The sequence below is a fragment of the Syngnathus floridae genome, chromosome 18 (genome assembly GCF_059516105.1).
Source record: "Syngnathus floridae isolate MCC-2025c chromosome 18, RoL_Sflo_1.0, whole genome shotgun sequence".
Taxonomy (NCBI): Eukaryota; Metazoa; Chordata; class Actinopteri; order Syngnathiformes; family Syngnathidae; genus Syngnathus; species Syngnathus floridae.
Window position 1 is genome coordinate 3,599,723 of NC_142430.1, and position 18,732 is coordinate 3,618,454.

The 18,732-nt window shown below is 50.2% G+C and overlaps 5 protein-coding genes and 1 long non-coding RNA gene across 9 annotated transcripts; 3 read left to right on the top strand and 3 right to left on the bottom strand.

The window, feature by feature from the left end:
- The first annotated feature begins 495 nt into the window (after positions 1-495).
- On the top strand, positions 496-1,627 carry LOC148382237 (transmembrane protein 100-like). The gene is made up of 2 exons (XM_088360253.1): positions 496-603; positions 817-1,627. Exon 2 carries the CDS (start codon positions 835-837, stop codon positions 1,207-1,209), a length of 375 nt encoding a protein of 124 aa, XP_088216379.1. The 5' UTR covers positions 496-603; positions 817-834; the 3' UTR covers positions 1,210-1,627.
- Positions 1,628-2,002: 375 nt separating this feature from the next.
- On the top strand, positions 2,003-3,641 carry smim36 (small integral membrane protein 36). The gene has a single exon (XM_088360196.1). The coding sequence runs from the start codon at positions 2,537-2,539 to the stop codon at positions 2,828-2,830; it is 294 nt and encodes a 97-aa protein (XP_088216322.1). The 5' UTR covers positions 2,003-2,536; the 3' UTR covers positions 2,831-3,641.
- A 1,290-nt stretch (positions 3,642-4,931) lies between these two features.
- Positions 4,932-7,709, bottom strand: LOC148382239 (transcription factor HLF-like). 3 transcript variants are annotated; one of them, XM_088359096.1, is made up of 4 exons: positions 7,266-7,709; positions 6,341-6,631; positions 5,812-6,026; positions 4,932-5,725 (listed from the first exon to the last, which is right to left on the bottom strand). In XM_088359096.1, exons 1-4 carry the CDS (start codon positions 7,411-7,413, stop codon positions 5,507-5,509), a joined length of 873 nt encoding a protein of 290 aa, XP_088215222.1. In that variant the 5' UTR covers positions 7,414-7,709; the 3' UTR covers positions 4,932-5,506. The 3 variants fall into 3 exon arrangements, with proteins under 3 accessions (XP_088215222.1, XP_088215223.1, XP_088215225.1); XM_088359097.1 differs by having other exon boundaries at positions 4,932-5,722; positions 7,266-7,704; XM_088359099.1 differs by lacking the exon at positions 7,266-7,709 and adding an exon at positions 6,913-7,141.
- Positions 7,710-9,272: 1,563 nt separating this feature from the next.
- On the bottom strand, positions 9,273-13,209 carry LOC148382240 (uncharacterized). Its single transcript, XR_015853882.1, has 3 exons — positions 12,198-13,209; positions 11,355-12,129; positions 9,273-11,225 (listed from the first exon to the last, which is right to left on the bottom strand). It is a non-coding gene; the product is annotated as an uncharacterized LOC148382240 (long non-coding RNA).
- LOC148382241 (hydroxycarboxylic acid receptor 2-like) lies at positions 11,756-14,285 on the top strand. The gene is made up of 3 exons (XM_088359095.1): positions 11,756-12,179; positions 12,249-12,429; positions 12,518-14,285. The coding sequence occupies exons 1-3, from the start codon at positions 11,769-11,771 to the stop codon at positions 13,027-13,029; spliced, it is 1,104 nt and encodes a 367-aa protein (XP_088215221.1). The 5' UTR covers positions 11,756-11,768; the 3' UTR covers positions 13,030-14,285.
- A 53-nt stretch (positions 14,286-14,338) lies between these two features.
- Positions 14,339-18,286, bottom strand: LOC148382242 (uncharacterized). 2 transcript variants are annotated; one of them, XM_088359087.1, is made up of 4 exons: positions 18,128-18,286; positions 17,709-17,770; positions 14,456-17,614; positions 14,339-14,392 (listed from the first exon to the last, which is right to left on the bottom strand). In XM_088359087.1, exons 1-3 carry the CDS (start codon positions 18,148-18,150, stop codon positions 14,457-14,459), a joined length of 3,243 nt encoding a protein of 1,080 aa, XP_088215213.1. In that variant the 5' UTR covers positions 18,151-18,286; the 3' UTR covers positions 14,339-14,392; position 14,456. The 2 variants fall into 2 exon arrangements, with proteins under 2 accessions (XP_088215213.1, XP_088215214.1); XM_088359088.1 differs by lacking the exon at positions 14,339-14,392 and having other exon boundaries at positions 14,562-14,733; positions 14,798-17,614.
- Positions 18,287-18,732: the final 446 nt, after the last annotated feature.

The following is an 18,732-nucleotide window of genomic DNA, read 5'->3' on the forward strand; positions in this document are numbered from 1 at the left end:
TCAAAAGACTCACGGGCCCGCCTGCTCACCCCTTACACCCCCCCACCCATTCCTCTCCACTTTCTCCTGCTGCTGCACAAGTAAATCCTGTTGAGGATTTAAACATGAAAAAGGGGCTTGGCGTGTGGAGGGGTGGGGGGGCAGGCCAGATGTTCCCAGTTGGATGGCAAACACGGAAATGAGGAGCGGCTTCTGTTGTCTCTTTAACCCCTTCCACAACAGCTTTCAGAGCGCCGACCACATGGTCAAGGACATGTGACCCGCCTGACCCGTTGCCCTCGCCTCAGCTGCAGACCGCTTTTCCCGCAAAGTGTCCTTGGTGCACCCAGATTCAATTGCGGACATTATCTTCTCAAGTGTAAGCAAATAAACAAATTTTCTGTTCCAAGTTTCAGTCACGAGTAAGCCTTGTGCTCGTTTGCACCGGCAAGGTGAAGGCAGGAGAGAGTTAAAAGTTGCTGCTCTACATGTGGAGGAGGCAGCGGGGGAGGGGGAGGAGGAGGAGGAGGGTGAGCCGTTATCCATCGCTCGTGCTCTTCACTCTGACTTTGGGGAAGTGGTGAGCAAGCGTGGAAACAGCGAGATGAAGAAGGCCACGCAGTGGTGAGTTGCCACTTTGTTCTTCCGGGCTCAGCTTTGGGAAAGCGGCTAAAACATCTTTTGAGCACCGCAGAACGTTACAAAAGTGTGAAGGGATGATTATGCCTGCTGCCACCTAGTGGACGAGGGCTTGATTGTCCCGCTTGTCACAATACGTCAGTGCCTTAGATAGACGAGTTTGCTCTCTCACTGTGGTTGCAATTGCCGCCGTTGCAGCCGCTCCGTCATCGGCCGATGAAGATGTCCCAACTCTTCCTGGCAGAAGACGGCAACCCGGCCACTTTCTCCTACGAGAAGCTGAGCTCTGGTGCAGCCCCACGGGTGAATGAGGCGCAGCTCCTGAGCGCAGCCACTGGGGGCGCCGAGGTATCCTGCCACCGCTGCGCGGCGCCCTTCGGCGCGGTGGCGCTAATCGCCGGCGCGGCAGTGACGGCCGTGGCCTACGCCTTCAACTCACACGGCTCCATCATCTCCATCCTGGGGCTGGCGCTGCTGGGGGCCGGACTGGGCTCGGTGGGGGCCGGAGTCGCCTGCCGGAGGCTCGGGATGCGCAGCAAGGGGGACCGCGGTAGAAGGGAGAGCCAGGCCGACCTCGTGATTGGGCAGTGAGACTAAAGCGCCCGCCAGATGCTGGGCAACTTGAAATCCTCCGGCATTTGATGGCGGTGCACGTGCTCCTCAAGGGCCCTTCCTCAACCCAACACCTTTACGAAGGACTCGGATCGTCTGCAAATAGAATGGCCTGCTCATTCTCTCGTAGGTACATCAGAACGATTGCTTTAATGTCGCCCCGTGTGTGTGTGTGTGTTCTGGTCTTTTGGAGACAAACTTGATCTTTGGCCACCATGTTTTTTTTATGTAAACACGCACAAATGCCAGCCAAATACTAAGCTTTCCTGCCGGTGGTTTATTATTCTTCATAATAATAAAAATACTGGAGTGTATTTTTATTTTTAGCGCCTTATTTATTCCTGCGCCCTGATGCACACCTGGATGCTTTTCTGTGAATAAAGTAACCAGAAGTTGGTGTTCTGTTTATGTTCATGATCTTGGTGCGGCACGCTCAATTCTTGCAAGCTGCTGACTTGATCGCGGCACCAGAGCGGCCCCGCAATCAAGTCGAGGATTGCGCTACTTTTGGGTCGCGTCGAAGGGGATATCCCATCTGTGCCCTCCCTTCCTGAGGTGTCTAATCACCCCCCAGACTCCCGGGCGGAAAAGGCCTGGCACGCAAGGAGACTGGATGAAAGGAACCGAGGAAGAGGAAGACGTCCACGCCCGCCACCTCAACTTTGACCTTCGCAGAAGGGCGGCTCGGCCCCCAAAGCGGTGCCGAAAACAGGCAGGCGGCCTTGCTCAGCCACTTGATTGACAACTTCTGTATTTTCTGCCTTTGAGTTCTAAAAGTCAGGTCCGACCCTGGCAGGAGCCCCGAATGGTAACGAGGCAGGAAGTTCACATTGTGTTTGAGAAGAATGGCGCCCCCCTTTTGGGGATGGCGACTGAGCACGAGGGATGTCACACTGACCAATGGCCAGGCCAGGATCAGCAACGGAAAAAGCCAGAAAGAGCATCTATGTTGTTCTTTTTGTTGTTGTCCAGGCTTGCGTTTGTTGCCTTTGGTGCTTCCTGTATCTTTATCGCAACGTGACGGCCAATGGAAATGGCTAAATACTAGGGCCCGACTCGCCATAGGAAGAATTTGCGGCGGGTGTTGTCGGGCGGCCTGGCAGTGGGCCACCGAGCGCAGCTTAAGTTATTAAAAGTGAGCAGCTTTCACCATTGGTCGCTGACATGGAAGCTGGGATTAATTCCCATCCAGGGCGGGCGGCCACCGTGCCTCTCATTTGATGTGTGGCCGCCCCACCGGACGCATCGCCTCGCCTTGCCCTACCCAGCCCTGCCCTGCCCGGGACCCTCGCTATGAAGCGTCAGTATGGGTTTCATGGAATTCTACCTGGAAATTGACCCGGTCACGCTCAACCTGATCATCCTGGTGGCCAGCTATGTCATCCTGCTACTAGTTTTTCTCATCTCCTGCATCCTGTACGACTGCCGGGGGAAGGATCCCACTAAGGAGTACGCCCCCGATAACGCCCCGCCGGCCCCAGGCCAGTCGCCCATCCGCCTGGTGGTCATGCAGAACTCGCCCGCCTCCGCCCGCTACGAGCCCGAGGCACCCACGCCCGACCTGAGCCGAGATCGCGAGAAGAGGAGCACCCTGGTGTGAGGGATCGGAGGGCGGCGGCGAGGATGTCCGAAGCGGGCACCTTCAGCACCGCGGTCAGAGCCAAATAGGAACGCGACAGCAACGGATGGCCAACGGGGCCAAAATGCTGCCCCGTGTGGATGGACCCATGCGGACAAAAAGCTGGCAGCGACCTTTGACTTGTTTAAGGACAATTTGCAGCAATGGGGGGGGGGCGTTTTTTGGCAATCGTAGCGCCCCCAAAAATCTCTTTGCGGCAATTTGCATCCCGAGAGTAGGAGCCATATGCCAGAGCGTCACGTCCACCAAGGCCATAACATCACGTTTTGTCGGATTCATTCTCATGCGGAAAACATAAAAAGGTGGATAAAAAGGACACGGGGAGGCTAAAAGGGACAAAAAAGATGAAAATGAGGAAATTATTTTGCGCAACGACAGGAGGGACTGCGTGTCGCCAAATCCTCTTACGTAAAGCGGCCCAGTGTGGCCTGCCAATCATCCATCAGAGCAATTGCACAATTATCGTCCATGTCTGTGGATTATTGTCTGCCTGCCTGCCGGAGGCGGCGTATTAAAAATGTGTTTGTGCTTTTTTGTCCATCCACCTGGTTGTCAGTCGGTCGGTCCGTCCGTCCGTCCGTCAGAAGCTTACGTAAACCTGCAAACATGCAAAGCCCCGACGATGATGACATCGCTCGTGCTTCCGCATCAGGGTGCTTCATTTCATGTCCATTTTCATCATTTTCAATTTGAAGCGGCTGTTTGTATTTGTCAATTCAGATCAATGCAGCAAATTTGAGCAAATGAATTAAAGGCCCCTGATGATCACAAACGACTTGGATCTTTTTTTTTTTTTTTGCCTACCTACTGGCACCTTTGTGTCCTCTTGGTAAGGAACATATAAAGGTTGCAATTTAAAGTAATTTCAATTTACAAATATTTATTCTCACATTACAAACTGACATTTTCTTGGACATATTCATTCACAAAAATATTTGACTCTGAATTTACTTGAACCAATTCTTAATAATTTGTTATTTTCAATCCACTTCTTTGTATTAATTTGCCATTGTTGCCATTATGAGATTTATTTCAAATATTTAACATTTTTATTTGATGATATTGTATTTTAGAGTAATCACTCTTCAGAGCCCCCATTGGAAATCTGAAGTCATTGGCAATATTCTAATCATGTGAAAAATGGCAGCAGTTATAATTTGTGGGCCAGCTGCTGCTTGCTAAGCTAAAAAAAGGATTAAGCAAATATTGCTTTCATGTCCTCAAAATGACCTTATGTAATATTACTCACATTTGCAACTAAAAACGACCACCAGCTTGTATTTATATTAAATGAAATAATAAATATTTTTGTGGTAAAAACAATCCTCTGCCAAAAAATTGTTTTCGTCATTTTTTGTGATTATTCTACCACCTGCTGGTCATCAGCGGAAGTGTTTATATAAGGCACTAACGTTCACTGAAGGTCGATTCCAATTTTATTTAAGTCCTTAACCTTGTTGGAGGTACCGAACCCCACCAGTTTCATATGTGCATTCACCGAACCAAGACATCAATGTTTTTGGAGCACAAAATGAGCCGTGCATGAACATCACCTTGTTCAAAATAAAAAAACAACACAATGCATGAACTCTAAACAAATGACATACTTGCAAATAAGCGTGACTTCTGCTGTTGCCTTTGCGAGACCAGTTTGCGTCATCACAAATTTACACGATGAATCAGACGTGTTTGTACATGTGGAGGCTCTGCCGAACCCCTGAGACCGATTCACCAAACCCAGGTTTTAAAAAAAGTATTTTATTAATGCAATATTAAGATTACAATTCGGATTCTTAAACTTAAAGCTGGCTGAGACACGGACGGCGAAAACACGCCTTACTTTCAGGAAGCGCGCGCACGCGTACCCGAATGATTGCTCTGGGGCGTGTAGGCTTCTGTCTGATTGGATCGATTAGCTGTGACAAGTTCGGAGAAGGCTGCTTTCACCAAAGGCCATTTGGCAACAATACAAACGCTACTTTTTGCTTCCAATTTTACCACGTCACATAAGCAGATTCACGGGTGACTTTCAAACCACCCCCCCCCCCCAAAAAAAAGAAGGTTCATTTATTTTTTTTATTGGTGATGTGGAAAATCAGGAAAAATAGAGGAAATAAATGACACCATGAGGAAAGAAAAAAACAACACAACTAAGTGCTCCATGTTGGATTCGGGTTACATTCACTGTGTCACAAATGGATTGTCAATTACAATAGCGTCGTGCTTCAAATCCAAAAATGCACACAAAATATCCACGGCTGTACAAATAAATTACAGGATAGAAACATTTCATTACAGAAGGTCTAGTTTTTGGTCCGCACAAGTGTATGAAAGATAAGATGTGTTGATTTCTGCTTGTATCGAATATTTCCTTTCATATGGACACAGCGTGTATAAATAGTTCTCTTTGAGTTCATTTTGTCACCAATTTCGGAAAGACGTCGTAAAATAAAGCCTTATAAAAAGAACCCACTTAGGAATTGAAATCTCTCTTTTGTCCTTTTCCACATGTCCATCTCAGTTTGTGGAATACAATTGCGGCACGCACCCAAGATGGCGACGTCTCGTTCGCTTTCTCGTTGGCGACCACACAAAGACAGACATTTGTACGTATGTGTGCGTGTGTGCAGCCCAGTCTCACAGGTGTCCGTGCTGGGCCTCGTACTTGGCCAGGATGTTCTTGGTGCGGCCCAGCTCTTTGCGCAGCTCGCCCACTTCCTGCCTGAGCGCCAAGTTCTCCTTCTCCAGGAAGCCGGCCCGGATGGCGATCTGGTTCTCCTTGAGGCGCCGGGCGTCGCGCGAGCGCTTGGCCGCCATGTTGTTCTTCCTGCGCCGGGCCCAGTATTTATCGTCCTGCTCGGGGGCAACAGGAAACGCAACGTCACTTCCCTCAACAGCAGCGGAGCGACCGCTCGGGCCAATGAGCACCAGATCCAACTTACCTTCAGATCTTCGGGGATGAAGACCTTGCGAGCCTTCTTGATCATGGGCTGGGGTTTCAGTTCCTCGGCCGAGAACTTGCGTTTGCGAGGGTCAAACATTTCCTGGCCCGGGACGCTGGACAGCGCCAGGTCCGCCGGGTCCGGATCGTAGCCCACCGGAACTTGGATTGAGTCCGGGTCGATGGGGCTCGGGGTGTTTCTGAAGTTGGAGAGCCCTGGGGGACAACGAGCGAGACGACTTTCAAGTCTTTTGCGTCCACTTTGGCCATCTTCCTGATTTCCCACCACAGGACCAATCGACCTCCCGCCGACTTTTTCTCGTGAAGGCGATGCAGTGACAGACTGCGGCCAGCGGGTGGCGACAGAGGAAAGGTCTTTCCAACCCTGCCTTTAAATGTACCGAGACCAAGCGATTTAAACCTGTTTCAACAACGGTGCATGGCACCTCCAAGCCACTGGGTGGTGCCCTAGCTTTTTTTGGTGTGAGGAGATACAAAACAAGCAAGAATAACTGAACAACTTGACGCACCTGGCCTGTTTCGGAGCAGACAAGCTGGCGAAACATTGCGAATGGAGGTGGAGGCGTGGCCGCTGAGGTCCATCACGGAGGGCGGCGGCGGCGCCGGAGGGACGTGCAGCTGGGCGGGGATGCCATTCTCCGACAGGAACTCCTCCAGGTCCATGTATTCCAGCTGAAAGTTGTTGCCGTCGTAGGGCAGCGTCTTGTCCCACAGGGTGGGCCCCAGGAAGGCCGACTGCGGGGCGCTGCACTCCTCGTCCAGCTTCTTCTCCTTGTCAGGACCTTTGGCCGACGTCGCGTCTGCCAAAAATAAGAAAGAATGAATTTGGGCAAAATGAACTGACAGTAAGTGCACATTTCCAGAAGAGTTTCACCTTGTCCTAGCCAAGTTACCAGGAGGGATAGTTACATTCAGGAATGTTACCAAAATTAGAGTAGAATTAGAATAACAATTTGGAACGGAACGTCCTGTTGCCATTTTCCTTAACGCTGAATGGACCAAAGTGCTCAAACTTAATTAGTCATAGGTTATGAAAAGCTTTGACGAAGAAGCCACCATGCATCTTCTCTCATTCACTTACACGTCCATGATGACATTAGGTTGTGTAACACACCAAGTAAGTCATTTTGGAGGAGTTGAAAGCAATCTTCTGACTTTAGTGTGCCAATCACATGACATCAAATCCCATTATTGCAACTAATCCCAATTGGGCTCGATCGAGATGCACTGGTTCCCTTCCAAATAAACACGAGCTCAGTCAAGTTTGGCAACGACGAACGTTGCTTCATAGCGAGCGACACGCGCTCAAACGTGACTTTTACGTTTCCAAATGATGTCCCTTTCTATTTATATTTCATGACACTCTTTTGCCACCATGCACGCAGGCATTGATGCAAATGATGTTGCAATGAGCCAAGTGTGTTGTTGTTTTACCGTCATGGTGCCTGGCGGGGAGCTTGACTGGGTTGTCCAGCAGCGACTTGAGGACTTCGTGCGCGGCGACGGCGGCGGCCGCGGCTGCGGCGGCGGGCAAAAAACTTGCATTCGGGGCGCTGGCGTGCACCCGAGACATCTTGTCCATCCCGAAGCGCCGTCAGGAGAGAAAGAGGAGCGCGAGCGACGCCTTGAGCGCGGAAAAGAGTGAGCGTGGACAGGCGGGTGCGCGCTTTTCAAGCACCTTGCCGAGCGAGCGACTCTTCCGACTGACGAGACGACCACCAGGAGCTTGCAACGAAAGCACTTCCGGCTCGAGACGGCCAAGGCACAGCGCGGTTTGCTCGACCAATGATAAATGCGCACGACGCCAGCGACCAAACAGTTTTGAAATTGGTCGCACAACTGGTTCGAGTGACAAAAAGACATTGGTCGCACGTCCGCGAAGGGCTGCTGACGTCATGGCCAAAGAAACTCCCCCTGTCGCTCACCTCAATCAGTAAGCGCGCGCACACGCGCACCAACAAAACAAAAAGTTGTTTTTCTTTCAGTTTAAACAGGAGAACGACGGTCAACAACAAAAGACTTTCATTTTATTCCTTAACGTTGACAAAAATCTAATCATAAAAAAAGCTCCATTCGATCCATAGAATTGAAAGAACATAAATTTTATCACGGTCATTCTCTCTTACTTCAGTGTAATTTCCATTGTTTGTTCATGTAATTGAAATTATAGTTAAATTGATTTCTTTTTCTAATTTTAGGGGAGGGGCGTCTATATTGGACTGACAAGAACGGGAGAAGTAAAAAGGCTTTTATTCGAATTGAGAGCTTCTTTTATTTTTGGCATGTCAAGTACACTTGTGGCGACCTTTGACTTGGAAAGCACAATCCTCAAAGATCACAATCGCGCTTCTTCATGACGTTAATGTTTGTCTTTGCCATCACCACGCACACGCGCACGCCCACAGAGAATGCTGCATGGGTCACATGAGTGGGCCGGCTCGACCTACTTTTAACCAATCAGAGAATAGAGATAACCTGCACGCGCACGCGCAAGTACGCACACACAGACGCGTGCAAGCCGTCACGCCCCCCCCCTTGTCACACTGAACCTCATGTGCTCCACACGCTGAGCAAAACAAATGAAAGCAAGGGAGCATGGGAGGAAAAGAAGAGAGACTCGAGGAAAACAAAGTTTCCAAATTAAAAAATATTGGCTCAACTTGCTCACTTTGATTTATGCCACAATGGGGAAAGTTTGATGACACAATAACAATAAAAAAAGTCACGGAAATGGATGAACAAACACAAAGAAATACATTTGTCAAAGACTCACGCTAACATCTAGTTTCCACGGCAACAAGAAGCTCCGCCTACATTTTGGCGTCCTGCTAGCCTTTTGCGGCCTCTGAGGTTGTCCTTTTCATCGTCATGGTGACGGCCATCGGCGCCCTCAAGGAAGTAGTCTGCATCAAAAGGCGAGAGGGCGACAAAGAATGCTCTGGTAACAAACGATGACAATGTCACAAAACTCCAACTTTGTCCAGCTATAAATAGTTCACATAGCAAACACGCACAGGGTACATATTTGAAGTACTTGATGCCCAGCTCAGGTATGCCTCCTCCCAATCATGAGTCAACTAAACGCTGGCCTGGAGGTACTATCAGCAATCCTAGATTCTATTGAAAAAGGTGTGCCACAAGGATCCTAACTGGATACCTTGACACACTTTCCAAAAAAGGAAAACAAAGCAGTGTCACACACGTTCGCCTACTATAAATGCAACAAAAATTTTGGATTTCACACGAATGCCAGTGATTGTTTGATAAAAGAAACAAGATGGCTGACGGTGTCACATATGAATCCAATTCACAAGCTCTTGGCATTATGTTTTGCTTTTGACTATCTCGCCGGTGGCCTACAAACGGCCGAGAACAGGTGAGGACAAAAGCAAAGGGGAGGAGCTGCTGTTATGAAACAAGAGAGATGCTGACAACCCCCCCCCCCCCCCCCCCCCCCCCCCCCCCACACACACACTCAACAAAACACAACACGTACACACGCTGTCGCTCGGTGCGACCGACTGACCCGAAGCGGGCTTACGCAAGATTCAAGTCGGAGTGAAATCGATCGCCCTGGCAAAGCACAAAGCGCCAGCGGGACGCTGAAAAATGGAGGCCGAGCACAATGGGACAAAGGAGGAAGGATCGATGCGGGAACGGCCCACTCGCTGCATTTGCGGCAAATCTTGCTAAGATATGCCCAAGAAAAAGAAAAGCAGTTGCTGGCAAAAGATGCTCATGCTTGCGGACGCCAAAAGACACTTAGCCGCGTTAGCCACGACCTGTCGCCCAGCTCTCGAGCAAAGACGGCAACCCCCCTTCCGAGTTGCAGACTGCGTTTGAAAACCAGGCTCCACGGCAGGCGGGCGGTCATTAGCGCCGGGCGAGCCCACCCGCTGGCGCTCAATTGGGTCAAAGCAGGCTGGAAGAGGATGAAGAGGCCTTTTGGCCACACTGTGAGTCTTGGGCTCGGCGATCTCAGCCTCCGTCCTCCTCGTGCTCCATTCCGTGGACTCCTCGGCCAGCTCCATCCGTAACGCTCGGCCGGATCTCTTCTGCCGCTCCCGCCGCTTCCTACCAGGGAGGACACGTTGCAAACAAAGTGAGCGCCCACTGTGTCTCTTAAATAGAAAATAATTCATTTGCACATTTGCTTGACTTTAGAGTTTATCTTGTCATTATTTCATGACTGATAAGCTCGTGAAATGATGAACATGTGCAATGTATGCGTAAACCTGCTCATATTTTCCTCCTTCACACACACAAGAAAGATGACTCTCGGGAAGGAGGTTACAGGAACTGAAATGACAAGTTACATAAGACACATACACCTGACACACTTTGAGCAGGAAAACACTGTCGACGGCGTGTAAGACAACAATGACCCAAAAACAAACACACGTGTACACGAACACACACACACACACCACAAACACAAGTGCTGTAAAGCAGCTGTGTGCACATGAAGTGCACACGCGTGTGCGCGTTGGGGCTGTTTACCAACATTGGGCTTGCGTGCTGAATATGGCGGGCGAGTGGCCAAGTTGGCAGCCTACTTCAACAAGCTTCTCTCTGTCAACCTGCACGGATGATGCCTGATCCAAAACCTGGGCCTCTTTTGGCAAGGTAGCGTGTGTGTGTGTGTGTGTGTGTGTGCGTGCGTGTGTATGTGTGTGTGTGCACACTACAAGTTGAGTAACTAACAGCAGGAGCTGTCTTGTTTCCAGCTGTGGCCTGGAGGGGGGAGGTGGGGGGGGCAGAAGGGCACTTTTGGCCAGGAGTGTGCACAACCACAAACAACGTGAAAAAAAAAACGGAGCAGCAAGTGTGTGGCGGCTTTTGAGCGGACGAGGCGGCGTTGACGTGGCAACGGTGAGGCGAGCGCATCTCAGATTGTCGTCGCCATGGCAACACACACTTGCGGCCGCTCGCCTCACCGCTGGCATCACACTCACTTTTTGACATCCTTTCCTTCCACCTGCTCTTCATTCTTTTGTGCTTCCATCCTTCCTTCCTTGAAAGCAATCCTTGAAGAAAAAAGAAAAAAAACGTGTTTTCTTTTTTTTTTTTTACCAAAAGACCCAAGCGGGCGTTGTGCCAATCAATTGGTTTACAAACAAACAAACAAACAAACAAACAAACAAACAAACAAACTAACTAACTAACTAACTAACTAACTAACTAACTAACTAACTAACTAACTAACTAACTAACAAAAAACAAAGCAACAAAAACGAAACAGGAAGAATTTAAGTCCCACGCCCGCCCGCCAGGACCACTTTGGCTGCTTTAAAGGGAAAGAAGAAGGGAAGAAAAAAAAGTGGAGGTGAGCCTGCCTTACCTGATGAGCTATTTTAAAGCGCACGGACCCACACACGCGCGCTGTCCCACGCACTGCAAGTCAAGTACAGGCAGACGAATATTTATGGCACTATATATATATATATATATACACACATACACATATTTATGGCACTATATATATATATATATATATATATATATATATATACACACGCATACATATTTATTTTTGCATTGATTGCGCTGTTCCTGTGGAAAAGGGCTCCTGCAATTAAATCCTGGTTATAGCACGTTCTCTAGTGTCCTTTTTCGTTATGACACATTGAATCACATCCTCTTGCGCTCCAACCTGTAAGGATGAGAATTATTTGTCAGCATGACAAAAACTTTAAACACTTTCCCACTTTGCATTTTCTAAGCTACGATTTTGTCCCTGTGTGATGTTTTACTTCCACACTTGTCTTTCTACAATAAAGGCGTGAGGGAGCGAGGGGGGGGGGGGGGGGATTCCGGGTGTTGAAAGAAAGTGCTTTTTGAGTTCAGGGTGTTGAAATAAAGTGTTTTATGAGTGCGTAATGCAAAAAGCAGAAGTGGCATGCTTCCTGCTTTTGGAAATCACAAAGACTTTGCCAGATGTCTCGATCGGACGGGGAAGCGAGAAGCACGCCGGCGGCCGGCACGCCGGCACCCGGCACGCCGGCGCCCGGCGGCGGGTGCCCGCCAGTGGGCATCCAGCTGGAGGGCATCATCCTGCCCCCGGTGCTGACGCTGGACGTGGTGCTGGGCCTGCTGGGCAATGCGTTGGCCCTGTGGGTCTTCTGCTTCCGGCTCAAGCGCTGGAACGCCAACACGGTGCTCCTGGTCAACCTGGTGGCGGCCGACTTCCTGGCCCTGGTCAGCCTGCCGCTGCGCATCCACGCCCTGCTGGCTGGCCGCTGGGTGTTTGGCGATATCACCTGCCGCTTCAACCTCTTCCTCATGTTCTCCAACCGCACTGCCAGCATCACGCTCATGACCGTCATCGCCTTCTACCGATACGCCAAGGTCAGAGGTTACGCCCACCTGCCCAGCCGTGCTCATTTTCTCTGATGAAGACGTCTTGTCCGTCGCCAGGTGGTCCACCCTCTGGGCCGCTTCACCCGCTTGAGCAAGCGGCAGGCGGGCGTCTTGGCGCTGGTGGTGTGGCTGCTGGTGAGCGCTCCTCGCCTGCCCATGCTGGCCTACGACCACGTCAAGCGCGGCCGCGGCGCCCCCCAGTGCTTCTTCTTCACGTCCTATCAGGAGGCCTCTCGCGGTAGCCCGCCGAACGTCTCGTAGAAGCAATTCATATTGGGAGCGCGCGCCGTGCAGGCGACTAAAGGCTGAAAATGGCGTATGGGCAGGCATCGTGATCCTGGTGGCGATGCACCGCGCGCTTACCGTGCTGGAGTTCGTGGTGGCGCTGGCTCTGCTGCTCTTCTGCTGGGTGCGGATCCGTCGCTTGCTCACGAGCCACCGGCAGATGGGAGACGGCGGCAAGGTGCGCAAGGCGCTGCGCGTGTGCGCCGCCATCGTGGCCATCTTCCTGCTCTGCTTCCTGCCCACCAGCGTCACCACGCTGGGCTTGTGGCTGAGCCGCTCGCTGCGGCCGCACGACTGCGCTGCCTTCTACGCGCTCACCCAGCTGACCATCGTCTCGCTGGGCCTCAACTTCCTCAACTCGGCCCTGGACCCCATCCTCTACGTCTTCTCCAGCTCAGTCTTCAGGAAGGCGCTCCTGGCTGCCGTGCCCCCGCGACTGCGCCGCTGCCGGGCGTGGGACGCCGACTCGTCCGAGAGCGGTGTCGCGTCTCGCTCCACCGGCCAGGTGGAGCTCGGAACCGTGAGGCCGACCCCTCCCGCTGAAGCTTTGTGAGATGCCACGCAAGCTCGTTTGCTCCTCGACAAATCGTTCAAAGCGCGACAATGCAATCATGCATTTCCTAATTATTCTGAAAAATCATTTTAGGTTATTTGAGTTAACGTTTTGTTTCAGAAGTGTGCAGCTTTCACTTTCAAAAAAGGTCGCTGACTGAAATCAAGTACCCTGAGCATAGCACCACCAAGCGGACAAATCGTACAACTACGTCAACACGTCAACTAGTCGTCTGTCTGCACGTTTGTTTGTCGAGGAGCAGCGAAAATAAAAAAACAGCAAGCGTGTCAATCAAAATGAAAAACTAAAATGACTTACCCCGTGCTGCGTTCACGTCCCGAGTGGCTCTGCATGTTGGTGTTGCTTCAAATATCGTATCATTTTGATTACATTAACAGCATAATTAAAACCCCATTAGGAATCATAAGTGCTATAGAAAATCGATGAACAGATCAAACGATAAAATATGACAATGTCTCATCACAAGCAAGCACATAAGGTGTTTGCAGCTGCTTTGCATCAAGACAAAGGCAAAAATTGTGGAGATGCTACATTTTAAGTGGACTTACTTCAGATGCCAATATAAATCACCGTGACAACCTGATGGTGGGAGGAGAAAAGAAAAAAAAGGCCACTGAGCATTTAATTTGATGCTTCTTATCAGACCACTTGAACATGGCGGCGACAGGGAACTAAAACATCAACAACCATGTCCAAGGTCATTCCAGAGCTGTCAACCAACAGTAGGACTACTCGTGTAGACATTTTAGGCCCAGTGCTGTCCAGAGTTCTAGTCCTGGAACAGATGGGTTGATTTTTTTCTTTTTAACAGCCAAGCGTTAGCATGCTCACCCTGAAGGGCCAAATCAGGGCCGGCACTGCTGATAGCATAAGTGGGCCACTTGGACTCCTTCACGCAGGTTCTCCAGCAATCAGCAGCGCTATTAACGGCCAGCACCGATTCACAGCTCATCTGGATAGAGGACCCTTGGCATACATGCTCGACAGACACCATCAGGCGCTGCATGTTCGTATGCCAAAGAGCTTGGACAACAAAATGTCACCGCCACCAGCAGCAGTCAGTGAATGCGTCGCTGCTTAGTCCATAACCTCACATTGGACTGGTTTAATTTGAGAAAATGAGACATTCTTGGCCCACATTTGCCTAACATGAGGAAATTCACATTTTAACACATGAAACTAAGTGTTGGCAACCATTTGATGAAACTTGCAGAAATTAAAAAGATTAAAATTGAGCAGTTACATTTCTGAAACTACTCAGAATTATTACAAAGCAAAGTCATTCAAGTTGAGTTTCAGCCATTTATTAAATCTTATTCAGCAACGAACCAGCAAATTGATTCTGGAAGGAAGAAAAAAGGCAAATTAAACAAATGAATATTGAGGGTCCATGTGCATATTTTACCTCACAAGATCACCCGTCTCTGGGAGGGAATGTAGGGATAGGCGACCCTTTGGGTATAATGCATCTGGGACAATTCCTTTCGCTCTTGCTCATAGCCGTTGCGGTTGCGAACAATGTAAGTTGGGACCTCCATCTTGCCCGCAATCTCCATGTCGCCAGCAGCATCATCAACTTCGTTGTGCTGCTCCTGCGCCTCATCATCATCATCGTCAACGTCAGGGAACTCTTCAAACAACCAAGGGGCACCAGGGATCACTGACAATTGGCCCGAACCTTTGCTAGGGTCAGAAGAGCTCGACTGGTGAACATTCCAGGTGGAGACACCGGCGGCGGGGTCCGAACCTTCAAGTTGAGAAGCGCCATGGTGGTCAGGGTCCACATGAGGGAAAAGCCGATGGCCTGCCGAATGCCAGTTAGAATCAGGATGAGCAGGCTGTCCTTTCACACCAGAGTCAGTGGGAAGTCTTGAGGGTTTGTAGCTGGAAGCATGATCTGGGACATGAGCTGACGGCACCCCGGCAGAAGCCGGCTTTCTCCCCCACTCGGAGGTCACCTCGCCAGAAGCAGCACCACCGGGAACGACTGAGGGCTTGAAACTGGGTGACCAGCGGGAGGCTGAACCGTATGCGGGCCAACGGCCAGCAGGACGGCTTGCAGGCTGGCCGACTTGGACATTCTTCAAAGGTGAGCCACCCAGATTGGCTTCCAGGTGCTGGTTCAGTGTGGCGCCACTACTTGGCTTGTAGCTGGAGGGGCCGTGAAACTTGAACGGGCTGGTTGCTGCCCATCTCGGCTGCTTCTGAGCAGTTTCAACTTCGACGCCACCAGTTGCAGGTGTCATATGGCCCGAGTGCCAGTTGCCACTTTGACTCTGTGCAAGTTGGCCCTTGCCAGGAGGAGAACCCACTTTGCTCCAACTGGGTTGAGACTTTCTGCCGGAGCCTGTGGTGGAATGAAGAGCAGGCGAGGGTTTGTACCTGGGAGCTTGCTCAACTTGGCTGGATGCTGACCAATGTTGAGATTCTTTCTGTCCTTCACCTATGCCAGGACTCCCTTCGGGAGCAGTTGGTGGAGAGAAGCCTTGGGCCCAAGTTGGGGGAAGATGGCCACCTTCATTCCATACTTGCTGCCCATGGACAGTGTCAACTTCAGCAGGAGAGTGTTCATAGCTAGGATGTTGCACATCAAGTGGACTGTATGCTGACCATCTTTGGAAGTTGCCACCTAGATGAGGTGCTAGCTGTCCTTTCCCTGTTCCAGGACTCACTTTGGAAGGCATCTTGGAAGTAGCTGGTGGATAGAAGACTTGCTTGTATATGGCCCAACTTGGGGGAAGGTTGCCACCCACATTCCATACTTGGCGCCGCTGGACAGAGTCAACTTCAGCAGGGGAGGGTTCATAGATGGGATGTTCCTCTTCAAATGGGCTGGAGTTCGACCAATAAGGTGTGCTAGGACTCACTTTGGTAGGAACCTCAGGAGAGTAAACTTGGGCCCAAGATGGGGGAAGATGGCCACCTTCATTCCATACTTTCTGCCCATGGCCAGAGTCAACTTCAGTGGTTGAGGGTTCGTAGCTGGGGTGTTCCTCAAATGGACTGTATGCCGACCAGCTTTGTTGCACGTGGCCACCAGGACTCACTTTGGTAGGAAACTCAGGAACAGCCGGTTGAGAGTAGCCTTGGGCCCAAGTTGGGGGAAGATTGCCACCTTCATTCCATACTTGCTGCCCATGGCCAGAGTCAACTTCAGCAGTTGAAGGTTCATAGATTGGATTTTGTTCAAATGGACTGTACGCTGACCAACTTTGTTGCACGTGGCCACCAGGAGGAGATACCAGCTGCCTTTTACCTGTGATAGGACTCAATTTGACACCTTTGGAAGGAATCTCGGGAGCAGCCGGTGAAGAATAGACTTGGGCCCAAGTTGGGGGAAGCTTGCCGGGTTTATAGCTGGGAAGTTTCACATCAAATCGGCTGTACTCTAGGGCTTCCCCTGTTCCAAGACTCACTTTGGGAGGAATCTCAGGAGCGGCTGATGGAGAGAAGACTTGCGTGTAGACGGCCCAACTTGGGGGAAGCTTCCCACCTGCATTCCGTACTTGTGGCCCTTTGACAGTGTCAACTTGAGCAGGAGAGGGTTCGTGGATGGGACGTTGCTGGTCAAATGGGCTGGAGGCTGACCAACCTTTCTTGCCACCTGGAAAAACATGGTGGCCTTTCACAGCAGAATTCTCAGGAGCGGTTGGCAATTCATAGTTGGAAGGGGGCTCATAGACCGGCTTGAACAATGGCCAAGTCGGAGGTAGACTTTCGCTTGGAGTCAATGATAGTTTCCCCTTGATCGTGTCAACTTTGACTAAACCGGCTGCAGGTCGGTAGCCGGAAGGTTGCACATCACCCACTGCCCAGCTTTGTCGGTGGCCACCAGAATGAGCCACGTTGTCTCCCTTTCTGCTGACTGGACTCTCGGAAGCAGTTGGAGATTCAAAGCTGGACGTTGGCTCGTACAAGGCCAAATTTTGGGGCAGGCCGCCACCCACAACGGACGCTGGCTGTCCTTTGGCCGTGTGGGAAGGAGTCCCTTTCTCGCCACCGGGAAGGACCACGGGAACAGCTGGAGCTTCATGGCCGGAGAGTGGCTCGTACTCCGAAAGGTATTCAGCCCAACTTGGGGGCAGGTTGCTACCTGGATACGCAGTTTGCCGCCCCTCCAAAGAGTCGCCTTTGACCTGATGAGCTGAGGGCTTGGAGCCAGAAGGTTGCTCGTGGACCGGAGTGTACGATTCCCAACTGTGGTGGTGCTGGATACCTGGATGCTCTGCTGGTGGCTGTGCCATCGCCATGCTAGCTTGATGCCCAGCATTGGAGAGGAGGACTTCGGACGTTTGAGCAGAAAGTGGCCATCTTGAACCTGAAAGCGCAGGTTTGGCAAATTGGCTATCAGCATGAGCAGGAGCACTTGAGTGCTGGTTGGAGTTTCCTGCATAGGCTGCAAGATGCGCATCAGAGGTTGCCGGGCTGGACTGGGACCAGCTTCCAGACGTGGGGTCGGCAGATTGGCCCTTAAGGAACCCGTGAGTGTATGTTTGCTGCATGAGAGAAGGGCGCAGGTCTTCAGGTGGCACAGAATTGGACTTTAATGGAGGCCTGAGGGAGTCTGAGAAGAAAAAGGGGGGGGGGGGGGGGGGGTTACAATGAGAAACTGCACTAACTGTTGAAGTTAATGAAGCCACACAAAGTTGGATACTTACATTTTTGTTGCACTGGGACACTTGCAGCATTACTGATTAACAGCAAGCAGATCCAAGAAAACCTGTGAGAGAAAAAAACATGGCAAAGCTCAGCAAACATTCCAACAAAAGTCTGGAGAGACAAAGAAAAAAAAAACAGCATAACATTTGCTAATCCTGCTTTCCCAACTTGATGTGCAGGTTGGACTGACTTGAAACATTATGAATCACTCACATGCTTCTATGGTGCATGCAAAAAAAATTACATTTGAAGAAGACTAAGCGACAGCTGTGCCTGGCAAGTGAGCAAAGCACAAAAGTAAAAAAGTCGCTGCTGAAGGAACGGAGGGAGAGAAACAGACAGACAGACGGCAGACAGACGGGCAGCGCGTTGCTCTCGCCAAGTCAAGTTGAATAGCGCGTGTTCAAAGTTGCGTTACCTTGCGGCGAGTCCGGGCCCCATGTTCGAAACCCAGGCGCGGTGGCTCTGCACGACAGCGTGTGTTAAAGCGTGTGCGTGAAGGAAGACCGCCTCGCGCTGCTTAAATGCTGGTCACGTCACTCGTTAGCCGCTATTCGACGCACCTGTGCGTGACGTTAACAAGGCGCAACTGCTGCGACGTCACTGTTTGGAGTCGCGCATGCGCAGGGGTGTCCGCAAAAAAATGCTAAACTTGTTTTTGAAAATGGCATGTTTTTAATAAAAAAATATATACATATATATATATGTATATATATACATATATATATATATATATATATATGTATATATATATATATATATATACACAATACGTAAATGGTGTTGAATTGAATTGCTTCATTAACAATAAAATTCAAAAGTAATCATTTAAAAAGTTGTAAGATACGGCATCACACTATACTTCAAAACATGCTTTCAAGTTTATGATATATAAATCGATAGAAATATATTGATATTTGATATCAAAATTGAATGATGTAATATGCAATCATTGAAAAGGTCTCAGTGCACAAAAAGTGCCAGCAATAGTTCAGTAGCCCTGCAACTCAAATCTTCTCTTGA